We start from the raw sequence: 16,920 nt of genomic DNA, 5'->3' as shown, positions 1-16,920 counted from the left end.
GAACATGATTAAAAATATTTTATTCAAAGTATTGCCCATCGCTAGCTATACATTTTTCCCACCTGTCTGGCAATTGGTGGATGCCATACCAAAAAAACTGTCCCTCTTTTGAGGCAAACCAGTCATCGAGCCATTTTCGTGCATTTTCGTAAGAAGTGAAATGCTGGTCAGAAAGTGCGTGTCCCATCGATGCAAATAAATAGTAATCGGATGGAGCTAAGTCTGGTGAGTAAGCCGCGTGCGAAGGTATTTCCCAACTGAACGCTTCGATCGTTTCCTTGACCGGTTTTGCTGTATGTGATGGTGCATTATCATGAAGCAAAATTGCTTTGTGTTGCCTTTTTTGATATTCTTGTCGTTTTTCGCGAAAAGCTTGATTCAAATCGATCATTTGTTGTCGGTAGCGCTCAGTATTAACGGTTTCGCCAGGTTTTAACAGCTCGGTGGTCTTTTTCGGCGGTCTTCCACGTTCTTCGTTCCTCACGTCAAAATTGCCACTTTTGAATTTTTTAAACCACTCAGAGCACTGTGATTTACCAAGAGCATGCTCACCGTAAGTTTCGACAAGCATTCGATGCGATTCTGCGGCAGTTTTCTTCAAATGGTAACAGAAAATCAATGCTGTCCGCAAATCGTAGTTTCCAGGCACAAAATTTGACATGTTCAACGCTATTACAAACTATGCTGTTGTATGAAACTTGTATTGTTCTGAGTCGAAAATGTTTGTGAGATGTCAACAAAGACTTTTGGCATCAATGATGCAGTTTAGTGATAACTACATTATCAGCTAGGGCCATCTATATGCAAATTCCGGTTTCATACTTACAGACCTGGTATATGCGTCACTAAGATTCAAAGGGTTGATATTAATATTTCCAGATTTGTTGCAAACTGTACCGAAATAAACGTGATAATCGAGTCTCGTATCAGCGCTAATGAAATTTCAAAATGTTGCGTGTAACACACATGATACATTCGTTACAGACGTTCGCAAGTGTTGGAGTAGTTTCGTGGGTCTGTGCGTGTACCGGAGCGCCGTATGAAATTTTCCCAACAAAAATCCCAATACGAATTCTTGTTGTCTTTTGAGAACAAGATATAAAAATCACGGCGTATACCGAAAGAAAGGAAGAAGATAATGGAAACCGCAATTAAAAGAGAAAGTTACCAATGGATAAAAATTTTCCCAGCCAGGTTTCGTCACGTGAATAAACACGGTGTTTACGCTCGTTAAAATATTTTCTGGAACGATCCGTTATAAAAATTGACACACTGATAACGCTGAATAAGAATGAAAAAAAGTTTAATCTCACTAAAGCGGGAAATGTATTAGGAAGGAGAACAAGAAAAGGACAAGAAGGAAAGTATCGTTCGATAGATCTTGGAGATAAAAATTGTAAGTAGCTGGAGGCATGCGTTCTTTCATTGGTATTCGCAAACAATCGTTCGATTATGATTATTTGCTATTATGACGCGGGTAGCAATTACCACGGAATCCTACCGTGCGTGTAAATTTCCGCGAATCGATGATAAGCATTTAGATCGAGGAACATTTCAAGAGAAATCGCTTAATTCTTCATACCTGACATCTTAAAACCGAGTCGACACGTAAATGTATGTCTGCTTTTATAATATTTGTATAATATCGATCCATATATGTATAGGGTGTGAAAGTTAAAACCGACATTTTTGTATGTAAGCTGTTTTCATTGTCCTGGCGCTCACGAACATCCCCTGCAAGTTGTACCCACACGTTTTTCCATATGCTACATTGCACGAAAGTAAAAGATGACGAAATTCGAAAAAAGAAATTTTCATAGTCGTTCTATGTAAAGCAAACGTGACAAGCTTTACGAGAGTATTTACATATGGAAATGGATTTTGTAAATTATTATTTCGTACGCATATAGCATACACATTTAACAGGGAAATTATTTGATTGTATACAGGGTGGTTGGTAACTGGTGGTACAAGTGGAAAGGGGGTGATTCTATGCGAAAAAAGAAGTCGAAAATATAGAATAGAAATATTTTTCTTTTAATTTCGCCATCGAGACAACGATCTACAGTAAGATCCGTTATAACGAGACGTGATAAAGTGCGCGCGTACCGAGCGAAAATTCAAAGTCGATTTTCTCGGAAAGAAAGCCTCAAACGAAAAATTTGTATTCTATATTTTCGACTTCTTTTTTCGCGAAGAATCTCCCCCTTTCCGCTTGTACCACCAGTTACCAACCACCCTGTATAATAGAAGATATAATGAAAATTCGACCAACGATAAATACAATTGCCAGACAAAATATTTACGCATCGCTGTATTTGTTACAGCATTAACGTGTTAATTAATTACATTCAAGAATACTAAACTTCGTGTCATTTCGTAGTATTTTCATACGATTGCGCAAGACACTACAGAAACGAAATATAGAAACTGATAAAAACCGCTTTATCGAAACACGGGGATGCGTGTAAATATTTTGTTGCAGCCACTGTATGTTGACCTGACACGAAAATTACTAAAAGAGCGAATTCATAAAGAATCGATAAAAACGCTCGTGTTAATGAATCAGACTATGCAACATCGTCGTTCTTATATCCCCAAAGCAATTCATATTTACGCTCAAAATCGACCTAAATGTCAAAATTCTTCACCCATCGACCACCAAACAAATAAATAGATAAATAAAAATATTCCCGCCTTCAATTTTTAAATTTACTCGTTCCCACTATACAGAGATCCTCCAGAGACGGCCAGGAAGAATTTCCAATGAACTTCTAGAAAGGATGGAGACCATTGTCCGTTCGCTGGAGAAAAAGGAAAACGAAGAGGAAGGAATCCTTCGAGCAAACGGAATAAAATCGTGATTCCGATCTGACTGTTCGATAGCGGTATCGCGTTTCGAGCTGTAATCTCTGGTGGATGAGACAGGTGGATACACATCGCGACTGTCTTTTTACGACGAAACGTCGTCGTCTCTCCATCCTTTTTCTTCTTTTTTTTTTTTTTTTTTTTGATGACGCTACCTCTTGAAGTTTCGCGCTAGACGCGCAGGGATACGAGCAATTTAAATTTAATGCCGCCTTTTATACCCCCCTATGCCACGCGCAACCCTTCACACGCCCTCTTTTTCTTATTCCTCTCTCAACCCCATATTCGCTGATCGTCTCTCTCTTTCACGCTCTCTCATCCTCTAACGTCGATGCGTTCTCTCCTGACGATCTTTATCCGGAGATTGCGACTTCCAAGGGAGCAACCACGACCGCTCTTTAGGTTTTTAAAAGAAGAGACTTTGCCGGTAGCCGTCGTCGATCCACCTAGATATCGCTGTGTCAACTCTGTCCGACAAACACTCGCCTTGACCCGAAATTTTCATTTTTATTCCAACCTGCCTTCCCAACGCACGTGCACCGGCATCATGGGCAAACGATATGGCATCCTACGTGAGATTTCAACACGGAAATCGTCTCTGAGAGACCTCGGGCGGATGCTGTGAAGCGTGACGATGCTCTCCGAGATTACGGTGTTTCGGTGATTTTAGGGTTTATTGGATTATTCGTCGTTTTGACGAGTTTCGGGGCGGACGTTGCTTCTAAGAGTCGAGGAGATCGGAAAGAACATTCAGAAAATTCGAGGTTGTGAATATTCAATGAACAATAAATCTAGTGGCTACGGAAAGCTACGTATTAATTAATTAACTTGGAGAATGTTAAATTTCGTGTCATTTAAAAAAAAAAGAAATTCAAAAATCAAAAGTTGAAGATCAAAAAGTTGATGATAATTTCTTGACTGGTTAACGTAATAGAATATAAAAGCTTCCAACCTAGCAATAATCATTGCTATTATCGACTGTGGAAACTATAATTTCTGTTTGACTTGCGTTTATGTTGCTCGTAGTCTAGTTTCGTTCGACGATATTTCAGATAAGCTGTCGTCCACGACGATAATTCAAAGTTAGTTAAATAGTCCAAGGCGTTCAACATTTGAAGGAACGCGTGTCGACGAAATTGACCGAGACTAGAAGAAATGTTGCAGAACGTTTGTCACAGAGAAAGAATTCGGCCCGACGTGGCAAGTTCCGGAGGAAGAAAAATTCGTCGGGAAACGAGATTGTTTATTCAAACGTGTCCCCGTGCCGGAGAAGCCGGAACGAAACGCTCCTTTCTTGAAATTCGCGTTACCGTGCGCGCGATTAATAAATAACTGGCGAAAGAAGGTAACGCGTATCGTTGCCCATAGAAAAGAAAAACGATCGCGCGAGAAATGGCCACGGGAACTGCCTCTATTCTCCCTGATTGCAAATAACTCTGTGAAACTGCCCGCCGACACGTGAAACGCGTCCAAGAAGTCGCGTTTTATAAAAATAACATGCACGTGCCAACAAACAATAACGCGCTAATCAATTTAAGATAAAAGTTGACGTAAGGAAAAAACCAGAAGAAAGAGGAGGATAAACGATTAGACGATGAATTAACAGTTTATCATTCCTTACAAAAAGGTATAAGAGGTTCTTATACGTGGAAAATATTATCAAATTATACGCTGGCCGTTTCAAAGAACCGCAAGAGATTGCGCGCGTTTCATTGAAATTCAAAATCATTTCGTTAATAATTGAATTTCACGTTTCCCAGCGAAAAACTGTTGTGAAATATTTGAAAAACAAAAAAGGAAGTATGATCAAACATCGGAGTGAACAGTAGGAGAAAAAAAAATCGGAAAGAAGCAAAGGGAATAACGAAAATCATAGAACAAACTAAAAGCATGAAAATTACGTATCGCGATTACGAGTACACGCGTAATTTCAGTAATCAGCGCAAGCACCGTTTTCGTGCAAAAAATGTTACTAGAATCGTGGACGATGTAATAACGTGCAATTTACCTTCGTACGATGGCAAACACTGTTGTTACACGTACAGCGTTTAACCACTCAACGAGCCGTTTATTCCGATAAAATTTTTCTTCGTTGTACCATTAGCCTGCAGGAGAAGGTTGACGTTGCTTAAAAAGATATTATCTGTTTTCAATTTGATAAACCAACAGCTACTTGGTCAGTCACGAAAGAGAGAATATTCATGCATAAGCATGTATAAGTATGTATGAGACATTTTGAAATTTTATTTTTATCATAACGAGCTACGGCCATCACGATTAATAATAATAAAGTTTCAAGCCAATTTGAAAATCTATACGTCTAAAAGTCACAGGAGGTTCATACGCTTGGTAAAAAGTCAGTGTATGTGTGCAATATACGTATGTATATGTAGGATATGAGCCTCTCAGTTGATCTGAAGTTGATCAACTCCACCTTTTATTTTTAAATTTTATTTTTTTTTTTTTTTAATTTTTCAAATGCATCATTCGTTGTATAGGTACATAATTAATATTCAATTTGAAAGTTCATTTATAACGAGAAGATAACACGGTTAATAGCAAAGTACAAGGAGAGCTTGAACGATTGCTTGCCACTTTTTTCTGCTTCAATTTACACAGTTACGTAGTGGCTGTGCCTTCTGAACGGCTTCTAAACGATTCGATTATCGCTAAAGATAGCCCGATTAAATATTAATATCGTTAATACGATGAATAATTAACTATGCAAATATCTGGATGATCCGCGCGAAGTTTATAATCACGTTAAATATCCTATAACTTTCGTACACGTTTTCAGATTGATTCGAAATTGTACGAGTACAAAAATGAAACATCTGCAAATGTTTCACACAGGACGCGTAATATGTTTGTAAGAAGTTTCTGCAAGTGTTTGTGTATATTTGTGAACACGGGAACAAAGATTAGATAGTTATAATCGGAGGAAAAATGGCAACGATACGAGACAGAAAAGAAAAGCTCGCGACAGTCGAGGAAAATAACAATTTTTCAGATTCTCCGCCTGCCCCCACCCCCCTCCTTGCTGTATGTATATATCGCGAGATTGTTCCGAAGCAGAACGAAATTCCGCGATGAATTATTCACGAGGAATATCCCGGCCACGAAAACACCGGTCAAGTATATTTTTTTCTCTTTCCTTTGCCAGAAACGTGAAATTAAAAAACCGGACCACGAGCTAGAACGCGTCAAGAAGTTCGAAATTTTCGAGAATTCAGGCTTGTACCGCGTCTGGCCGTAACTGTAGCAACACTCGAGAGGAATATTGGAATCTGAAACAGCTTGCACGAGACATCACCGCCTTATGCATGCATATTCCATTTGCTCTCGTGCCTCTTAGCGTAAGTTTGCGCGCAATACTCGCTGCTATGATATCTTAATAATGAGTCAACAGATTTCTTCTAAATTGTGCGCTTGGAACAGGTCGCGCGTTGTATCACGTTACGCTATGAAATTGATGTCTTTCTATCGTCTGTAGTAAAGTTACTTCAATATCTGTGATAGTATGCATTTTTCTATCGTCTGAACAAGCTGAAGCTTTTATATCGTCGTTCCTCGTCATTGCTATTTCTTTTTTCTTTTTTTTTTTTTTAATATGATGAAACACATTTTTATTCTAGTATGGATAGTAAGTACATTTATGTAAGTTGAAACTGTCTTTGATTTTTCCGTTTCGGGTGACTAGAACAACGCGAGTCATCTGGCAGCCATTAAAAGTGACACATGGTGGGAAATATACAGGGTGGTTGGTAACTGGTGGTACAAGCGGAAAGGGGGTGATTCTACGCGAAAAAAGAAGTCGTAAATATAGAATAAAAATTTTTCGTCTGAGGCTTTGTTTTCGAGAAAATCCACTTTGAATTTTCGCTCGGTACGCGTGTGGTACGTTATAACGGATCTCATTGTAGATCGTTGTTTCGATGGAAAAATTAAAAAAAAAAAAATTTTTATTCTATATTTTCGACTTCCTTTTTCACGTAGAATCACCCCCTTTCCGCTTGTACCACCAGTTACCAACCACCCTGTATAACAATTTAATAGTAAAGATCGTTGCATCAGGGTTACTCTGTATTTTCTTCAAATATAATCAACATGCGTGGCAAATTGCAACACTCTTTATCGATCTAATAACTGTCTATCTTAAAAATAAAAATCGACTGAAAGCTCCTCGAAATAGATATCTGTAAATAAGATCTCTTGACACTACAACTACCACACCAGTCAAATCGACTGGTTTTACAATTTTATTTTAAAATTCTTACTTAATGTTACATCTTTTTTCCGTAATGATGTAATGACTTTCGTAACGATAATTAAAAGAATAGTATAATGAAGTTTATTTTGTTTTTTATGTGTTCATAGTTCAAAAGAACTTTGTATCAAGGCTACTTATACCAATATCAGTCAAAATGTAAAAGGGTCCTGCAATCTGTTTATCGAACCCCAATTAACCAGTTTCCTCGTTTTCTACAACTTGCCACACGTTTTCCAAATTTTTACCGCGTATCATTCAATATGATGATATCAGTTATCAGGAAAATTCCGGACCGACCACTGGATCGCTAGATTGTAAACACTAGAAATACCACAGCAGTCAAAATGACTGGTTCTACAATTTTATAAATGTGTCAACCCTCGTTTAGGTCGATCATGGTCGCAGATGGACTAATAATACCAAAAATGTACAATGGAATTCCTTCAGTAAGAAAATAATAAATCAATAAGAAAAATATAAAAATATTCTATTATTATGAATTTTTCAAAGGCCAGCCATTTTGACTGGTTGTGATAGAAACAGCTTCGTGTTAACTATCGGTAGTTCTAGTGTTAAAATTCAATCTTGCATTTTCGTTTTCTCTGTCCTTCCGGCCATTCAATTTTCGGCGAACTATTTATTACAGAATCTTAAAAGACACCCAATAACGACTAATTCCATTTCAATCAAATAATATAGAAAGCATAAAAAATGATTCAGATAGAGAAAACTATTTGAGAAAGCCAAGTACCCTAGAACCTCGGAATATCAAACAGGAAGACACGATCTTCCTAAATGAATATTTACAAATATATTATTTTACGGTGCATTTGTAAATTACCGAATTTTTACGCTACCAGGGGACAACAACGTGGATAGTTTGGCTGCGGGGCCCGTATTTAAAGAATCATGGTCCGGCGTTTCGAATTCGTGTACACTCATTTTACGTCGATAAGAAACACGACCGACCATCCGTTTCCATGGTTGTGTCGTGGTCCGTGAAGATAATGCTCGGATACGTCAATAAGTTAGAAAGTGTTCGGTAACGAGTGGTCGTTAAAAATCACGGGAAGCGACGAAGAGGAAGCGCCGCGATGAAACGTGAAGCGTGTCGCGCGTTTCATAGAAATTTCTGTATATCTGTTGTAACTGCGTTTCCGATCGCTTTTCTACTCGATACATGGGAATCGTTATATCAACCGGACGCTTAGTTGATACGCTACTCGAATACAAAATCACTGGCTTCGTACTCTTTTTTTCTCTCTAGAAGCCGCGGCGCTTTCTAAATGACTTCCGATCGGCCGCTGTTAATATCGAAAATAGCGACCGCGAATCGCGACGAAAGTGGAAAGCGAATGCTCGAAGGTCGAAAATGAACGTATCAGCTGTCCACCATCATCCACTAAATTCCAACATTTTATCGGATCTATGACTACCTTATTCCATGCTGTCTGTTTCTCCGTGAAACTGAACGTTTTAACGATACAATGAAACGAAGAATTCGGAATTCGGTTAGAAAATAATTCTACCCCCCACCCCTCGATTCGAAACTGAAAAGAACCAGAAACCTTGTTCGTGCCACCTTCGTGTTTCTTCGTTTAATTAAAAATATTTACACCTTGCTTCGTAACAGCCTGTAGAATATAACTTTACTGGAGATATAAAACGAGCAACTTCAAGTATGTCGATGTATCTTGAAAAATGGAAGAATGCCAGGTAGGACATTGTAACTAACAAGGGAGGATCGCGAAAGGTCCGGCTCCGGCTTGGATGAAGCTTCGCAGACTTGAAGAACAGCCAAAAATAGGTACATACGTACTTTTCTCAGCGAAACCTCTACCTAGATCTCCTTCGCCCAAATCCTCATCCAATGTTAAGGTTGTTGTGAAGATTTCAAAGGAGGTTCAGGTGAAAATTTACACGAAAATTTCAACGGAGATGAACTACGCATCTACTATTTTTCCCTATTCTACGAGTCTACGAGAAATGTTGAAAATAACAACGTGAGTTTGCGCTCGCCATCCATATACAGATGTGCTAGTTACAATAAATAGTAACTAGAAGATAGTTCTAGATACAATCGATAGATTTAATCGATAGGTTTAAGATGTTCTTTTGTTTTTATCCCTAGTCCATGTAAGAAAGAGCAATAAAGGTTTTTCGGCTCAGAACGGTGTGATAGATTTGTAAAAAGAATAAAATAATAGCTATTGTGATCCTATCTCTAAATACAGAAATAATAACAGCTTATGGGCCCAGGTTATTATTTTAATGAAAACATTATTAATAGTAATAACATTGAGAAGTGCAGAAGATAACCTAGAAAACAAAAAAAAAACGTGCGTGATCGATGATTCAGTGTTAAATATCATAAGAGCGCTTTATCGAATATATAATAATTGCTTACGTGATAATACAGTTATCAAAATAATATAAAAATATCAGGCGGGGCGAGTTTAAGTATTTTAAAGCTAAATAAAGAAAATTACGACACATGGAAATTGCAAATGGAGGCAATACTCATTAAAGATGACTTGTGGGAATATGCGAATGATTCAATAATTGAACCTGAAGCAGCGGATGAAACCTCTTTAAGGAATAAAAAGGATGGTAAAGCCAGAACCGATATTATTCTTACCATGAGTTCGAGTGAGCTATGCCATGTGAAGCATTGCAAACCTTCACATGAATTATGGAATAAATTAAAGGAGGTTTACGAATCCAAAGGACGTGCAAGAAAGTGCAATAAAGGTTTTTCGGCTCAGAACGATATGATAGATTTATCCAAAGATAAATACAGAAATAACAACACGAAATTTGATCCAAATCTGGACCAAAGTTAGCGACTTTTTCTTGCAAGCAGAACAGAATTTTATTTCCTTATCCTCGAGATTTCTCACGTTTCTGATATCACATAAAAAATGTACATACTTGTAACTTTTTGTACGAAGCAAATATCGATAACTGCGTTACTAATAATTCCATTATAAACTAAATCCTATGAACGAAGAAACGTTACGAAATAGACGGAAGAGGACATAAGAGAATGTAAATCGTGAATCTTCACGAATACGTAATAGTCGTACGGGGCATAACACCGAATGGCCGATAACTCTGCGATTCAGCGGCGAAGAAAATGTCGTTCGTTGACATATAAACGCGATTGCACAAGAATTCGCTTCAGCAACGCGAACTTCTGGTGTCAAGCTTAGGGAAAAATGAAGCCTAACGGTATGCACGGCGTCACGCCGAGAATCAATGTAAATTTAATGTTGATATCTTTGGCGAACTTACACGAGGCGAGGAAAGTCTGGATAAAATCCAAACCTGGTATATAAGGATCGTTGCACCCATAGTAGAATGTGAAAATTTCCATGTTGCGCAATACCGGGCAATATTACGGTTTAATAAAACCATGGAGCGAATCTTCCAATATATTTAAATTATCTCGTAGAGATTTTGTTGAAAAGGATAAGATAACTTTTTTTTTTTTAGGAGATTTCTTTAATTTGGATAAGGATAAATTTTGCGGTTCGTGGAAATATTAATGGGGTATCTCTTTTTTATATATTTAACGAAAAGGAGATGAATACTCTTATCTATTTTTTGTGTAGAAAAGAAATAGGTATGAAAAAAAAGGATTATTATCTATTCATAAGGCAGCTGCAACGTGTTTGGCTGTTATCAAAGATTTAGGCAACACTTGTCGGAAATACGAAAATGGAACCGATAAAATCGATGATCAACCGTGTCAGCGGCCCAGCGATTTATATATCGCTGCCCGAGCGATAATAAAACGTATGTTTGTGTTAACAGCTCCTACTAACATCCAGAGAATAAAATAAACGTTAAATAAAGTTTCGAAATATACAGCAAAAACAAAATCGTGTACTCGAGGTACTACAGCTTTTATTCTTTAAAATATCACTCTTTTGATTTATAAATACTATTTTGTTAAAATTAAAAGTGGAAAGAGATTCGTTCAAAAATAAAAGAAAAAGAAAAACATATAATACTTACATTCTTCTATATATTCTATCCGTGAAAATTATATCAGGAAATTACGTTATCGAGCAAAAACAATTGCCGTGTTTTCAACTTCGAGAACAATTTTAACAGATGGCGTCCTCACCATAAGAACAGCCACGACACGTGAAATCTAGCAGCATGAACAATCAATGACTAAAAGTAAATGACTTTTTGACAATAGGAGCGGAACACTGATATCGGAGTGACTGTATTATAACGACATTCGATACTGTTACTATTTAAGTAATATTTTACAACGTAATCAAGGCAGGATCAAAGATTTATTATGCATCGAAAAAATTGTTCGTATCATTGTTAATTATTATGAACTTCCTTAATTGTGAGATGAACAAAAATGTACACTTCGAACGCGGCGTTAATTAAAACATCATACAAGAACGAACAACGTCAAATGGCCTTAAATCTAACATGACGATTATTGATATAATTATTCCTGACATCAATTGTCTGTATCGTTAATGACAAAATAACCGCACGAAATTTTCATTGTGGAGCGAGATTAATGTAGATTGTTAAAGAAGTGTGTATATATTTAATGTGATTCTTACGAAAGAATTAGAGGAAAGTTTTAAAAGAAACAGATAGGATGGGATCGGAACAGAGCTCTCAAGGTGGTACGCACAACGCTAGCGCTAACAGGACAAGAAATATACCATTGAGACGTGGAAAAAGTGTACCAAATCGTGAAAGAGTACCAGAAGACACACCACCGAGATGTACCAGTCCTGGTGCAAGCATTTGTTCGGATTCTGATCTACCATATATATCTTACACTGTGAATAGACCTATTGGAGATTCACCAAAGATGACAAATAAACAGTCACAGCTATATAGAGGCAAAAGTTTTGGTGGGCAAGATATATCTAGACGTAAAAATAGTTTAAGTTCCAGTAGCTACAGGTAACATATTATCTTAAAAATTTATTTTTCAGTAATATATTTTATTTGAATAATAAATTTGTAATTTCTAATTACAGAAAAACTACCTCTGATAAAATCCATAACATAGTAGTAGTGAAACCAGCTATGCAAGATCCAACAGCTGACAAAGATCCTGATCTGGTTAAATTACAAAGTATTCCCATGTTCCTACCTATCATGCGTGGCACTCTCAATTTGCCCCCAGGTGTCAGAGATCCAGAGGTGCTGGAAAGACTCAATCCCATTGGTTTGTTTAACCTGTGTGCTAGGTATCAACATCATCTTAATACTAATGCTCAAATGATCGCAGCTGAACAATCTACTCTATGTATCAACATCGAGCCAGAAGTGACAAAGATACTTAATTTAGCAACAGAAAGGCAAAAGAAGTTTGCCAAGTTTGCTGAACAACTGAACAAAGTACACGAGCTTAGTAAACAACTAACCAAATGTCATTCTCTTCTGAATCAAACTCTGGAGAGCCTTGAAACTTTGAACAATCTTTTACCAGTAGAGGATAGATTAGAACCATTTGTATGGACTACTGGATAAAATCAATGTTAAAGAGTATATTGAATGGTAGCTTAAGAAAATTTATAAGTACACTGCACTGGTGCTAAAAGATGATCTGAATTGACTCAATGCAAAAACTGTTAGAAATTTGTTCTGTTTCTTTTGTTAATAACAATGAATCTTTATTACTAGTCCCTATGGAAAAATTTCTAGTACCTATAAATGTGTTGCACAGAAATCTTGACTATGAGAATATATATATATATATATATATATACATATATACATCTATTTTCATGTTAACCCTAATAATTGTATAATTGTATAAAAAGAATGTGATGTTTAAATTCAAAAATACATATATTATGAAAGAATTGTACATTTTATTAAAATAAAAATAAATAAATTCGCGATTACAACAAAATGATTCATAGCATCCTAGTCATACATCAATATAAAAAACTTATACATAGAAACACAACATTTCATAATTTTTAATCATTTACATACCCTAGTCGTTAACACCAGCCGACCGTTGTGCTTTTAACATTCTGTATGCTGCTATGATATCACTTTGCTGTTTTTCTAACTGTCTCCTTTCTCCAATTGGTAGATTCTTGCGTTTTCCTGACTTATCTATGGCTATTGTTTTCTTAGTCCCTGTTTTTGTCTTCTCACTCTTTTTAAGTATTGAATGAAGAAGCAGTTTCTTTTTTCCAGGCTGTAACAAAAAATAAGCAAATATTATTAGCATTATATAACTAAAAAGAACATTGCATTAAAGACTTTACCTTAAAGATACTTATATTGTCAGCATGTTTTGGCCTGACTTTTAATTGAGGTGGTTCATGAGCAACTTCTCCAAATTTAACTTGATCTTTAAAAGTATCAAATTCATCTACTTTTTCTTCCATTTGTTTTTGTTTCCTGGATTTCAATTTCTCTCTCCTCTTCTCTGACTTACTCATTTTAGGTTCATCAGTATCTTTCTTTTTCTTCTTTTTTTTAATATTTTTATGCTTTGACCTCAACATGTCAATTTCATCTATCTCATTTTTTTCACATTTCGAAAGCCCCTCTATCTCTCCTGTATTTGGATTTCGATTGACTTGAACACTGTATTTCCTCTCAAAGGCGGTTTCATTAATAAAGGCGTAAGTATCCCTGTTAACTCTGTGCAAAAATCTATCCTCACTTTCACCAGGTCTCTGTTGAAATACAGGAACAACTTTATCTGGTCTAGCCTTTGGATGTAAAGGCTTAGAGCACAAACTATTGCCAACAGATATGAGGGCATTTTTCTTCTTTTTCTTTTTCTTGACTTTGGTTATCTTCCCTGACTTCACTGCCTCTTTCAATTTCACTACTCTTTCTAAAGTTTTCGGTATAGCTTGTTCGTCTGCATTTTTTGGCGGTGCATTTATCTTTGTTTCTAACCTATAATAGGCAGTTCACTAACTTATGTAAATAATTCGAGAATAAAGCATATTTAACACACAACTCACTCTGCTAGTCGTTTTGCCTGTTGCTTAAGAGGATCTTTTACGCCTCTGTGCTTTTTTCCTGGAATTTTCCGACCCATTTTCCTTCGATAAACAACGAGCACAGTTTACACGTGGTCGCTACAGTAGCGTCGCGTCGTCTGCTTGAACGCGCGACTTTATGTTTGATTTAAAATGTTGATTACAAAAATATATATTTGATTTTCAATTATAGAATATAACTAAAAACAAAAGAAATTGTAGATAAAGATAAAATAACATTGTTGCAGTTATACTAAATGTGATCAATTTAAGTTTTGATTATTTTAATACTAACGAATCAACGAGAATACTTTAATATGTTATCTAGTGAAAAATTGAACAACGAATTATTAAATTGAAGAAAGATTATTAGAGGATTATAGGAGGAAAGTTATTACATAATTATGATAGAAACAGCGAATATATTTCACGACGTGATGTACTAAATAATAACGGATGTTGTATGTATGTGTATACGAGTCGAAACACGGTTCGACCGTAATTATTATTCAGACGTTGCATGGTCGTATCGAATGAATATTACTACGATGATTCTCGAAAAGTGAATGCGAATAAGTTAGTTTGAATATTAAGTCTATAAAATTATAGTTTAAAATAAAATGTATGATCCACCCCTATCATCTGGCTCGTCACAATTTAAATAATAATTTATATAATATTTATTAACAATATTTATTAACAACTTATATAATATTTTGTAACACAAACGAGGTACAGAATTCTTTATTTAGCCGATGCGTTTCGTTACCAAATCGGTAATATTAAAAGTTATATTATAATCGTAAGAGGGCTCTTAAACGTGCGACACGAAAAATTCATTAAGTTCAAGTCTATGTTATCTGTTGCCTATGGTTGCAGTGGTCATCGAGGTTAGGAGATAATGTCCAATGTTTTACTAAACATTTCGATCAACCATTTACAAATTTATTTAATAATTTATCGCATTAAAACATTTTATTGTATATCGTTAATGCTAACTACACAACTAACATCGATTCTATCATGAAATACTTATTACGTATTCCTTTTTTTTACAACTAGTTATATCTACAAGGTAGAATCTTAACAGGAATGAACCTAGCTCGACCTTTTCGATCAATTGCCAGAAACCAAAAATGTAATTGTCAACAAATATATTCCATATCCAAAAAATATATCAATGGAACATCATCAGTGTTATCATCTGAAGAAAAAGAAAAGAACGAAGATAATAGTGTTTCGTCGATAGACGACTTGACAGAACCCACAAATTGTTGTATGTCCGGATGCACAAATTGCGTATGGATTCAATACGCAGAAAAATTAAGCGCGGTACTTGAAAAAAGCGAAGTGGACGTGCAAAAATTGATCATCGACAAAGTACAAGATCCTAACATGAAAGCGTTTCTTTCCATGGAACTCAGATTTAAAAATATCACTAAAGACTAAGAATACTGTATAAAATACTGTATATATCTATGTACATATAAAATGATGAAATTTTAGACAATAAATCCTTATGTTAATTTAATCGGCTATTCATTAATCTCGTCTTGCAATTTTGAATCTCTTCCAATTACTATATAATCGAAATAGGCTACAACAAAGATAAATGTACATATATATATGTACACACCTATGTATTATTCCTGGAAATTTTCGTTGTTTCAAAGTTACTTATGTGCTTCTTCTATCTATAGATTAACAATTTGTCACAATTGCAAACCACTTCGTTAATGTTTCGTAATAACTCGTGCTTTTTTCGTAAGAAGCTTTATTCCGACTACGAAACCGTGAATTCGAACTGCTTCAAATTCTAAAAGCTATTGCAGCGCCATCTGCGAATGTTTATTGCATTTCCCCAGATGGCGGCACGTATACGAAAGCGGCTTGATGAATATTTATCTTTATAATTGCAACAAAAATAACGAACATCTCGAGTCGTGGATCTTTGCTCGAGGACTCGTGCCTTCTATTGCTATTTATCCAACTCGTTCTGTTTATGAGATTCCAGGACGTGTAACCAGTTTCCCCATCAAAAAATAAGAGACTCATACAACCTTAGACTTACACAAGACTTATACAACCGTTTGAAATTGTAGATTAAAATGCAAGATATAATAACGCTTACGAATTTAATAGGTAGGAGGAAAGAAATAATAGGAGCGGCGATACAACGTCGATAATAAATTCTGTTTGGACTGTCTGTTAAAAAGGGAACAGAACACGGTTACACGAACGAATAACTTTGTATTTTCGTTTAAATTAAATTCCAATCGGCACCTAAGACGCTTCGACTGGATACACAGTGTTGGCAATGTGGCAAGACTTTCACGTTCTTTAACGGGATTAATTAAAATAAGTGCAGATTTATCGGCAACGCAGTTCGCTACCGCTTGTACCGATAATTTAGTATTACGGGTATTTTTGCGCGCCGCTTACATTACGTACACGCTTATTTACATTGCATACATATGTATGTATAAAGCCACTTGTGCCGCTTACGCCAGTCAGGAGAACGTAGTGTGACACGTACTGACGTGTTGGCGAACAAGAAGGCGTATATAGCGCTTCTTTTTCTATTTTTGCCGCCAATCGCATGGAAATTAGCGAAGAACTTCGACAAACGCACCATTCGATTTCTCCTATAATTAACTTAGCCGGATTATCGCAATCTGAAAATTTCCAATTTACTTCCAGAGATTTCTCTTTATCGTAGAAATGAACGAAACCGAGGAAACTGTTCATAGAGCGGAAACGATATGGGTCATTGCT

At 36.1% G+C, this 16,920-nt stretch overlaps 2 protein-coding genes across 5 annotated transcripts in view; one reads left to right on the top strand and one right to left on the bottom strand.

Annotated features, from left to right (window-relative positions):
• LOC138186713 (coiled-coil domain-containing protein 137) overlaps positions 1–15,972 on the bottom strand; it is a 98,709-nt gene extending 82,737 nt beyond the window's left edge. For 3 of the 4 annotated variants that reach the window (XR_011174969.1, XR_011174971.1, XR_011174970.1), the window contains exons 1-4: positions 15,782–15,972; positions 14,128–14,345; positions 13,414–14,059; positions 13,133–13,343 (exon numbers count right to left, since the gene is read on the bottom strand). Coding sequence is in view for 1 of the 4 variants with exons in the window: in XM_069126827.1 (XP_068982928.1) it covers positions 13,134–13,343; positions 13,414–14,059; positions 14,128–14,204 (933 nt within the window). In the remaining 3 variants the exon portion in view is untranslated. Of the gene's footprint in view, positions 1–12,985; positions 13,344–13,413; positions 14,060–14,127; positions 14,346–15,781 lie in introns of those variants that run through there. The other variant, XM_069126827.1, reaches the window with a different exon arrangement.
• Positions 11,307–12,943, top strand: BORCS5 (BLOC-1 related complex subunit 5). Its single transcript, XM_069126828.1, has 2 exons — positions 11,307–12,088; positions 12,166–12,943. Exons 1-2 carry the CDS (start codon positions 11,775–11,777, stop codon positions 12,659–12,661), a joined length of 810 nt encoding a protein of 269 aa, XP_068982929.1. The 5' UTR covers positions 11,307–11,774; the 3' UTR covers positions 12,662–12,943.
• Positions 15,973–16,920: the final 948 nt, after the last annotated feature.

This window comes from Bombus flavifrons, chromosome 14 (assembly GCF_040668555.2).
Source record: "Bombus flavifrons isolate JBK064 chromosome 14, iyBomFlav1_principal, whole genome shotgun sequence".
NCBI classification, from domain to species: Eukaryota; Metazoa; Arthropoda; class Insecta; order Hymenoptera; family Apidae; genus Bombus; species Bombus flavifrons.
This window is presented reverse-complemented; position numbering and strand designations above follow the sequence as displayed.

Bases quoted from the DNA above. Each gene is read 5' to 3' on its own strand.
- BORCS5 (XM_069126828.1), top strand. From the start codon at position 11,775: ATGGGATCGGAACAGAGCTCTCAAGGTGGTACGCACAACGCTAGCGCT. The intron at 12,089-12,165 runs GTAACATATTAT...TTCTAATTACAG, and splicing joins TTAAGTTCCAGTAGCTACAG to AAAAACTACCTCTGATAAAA.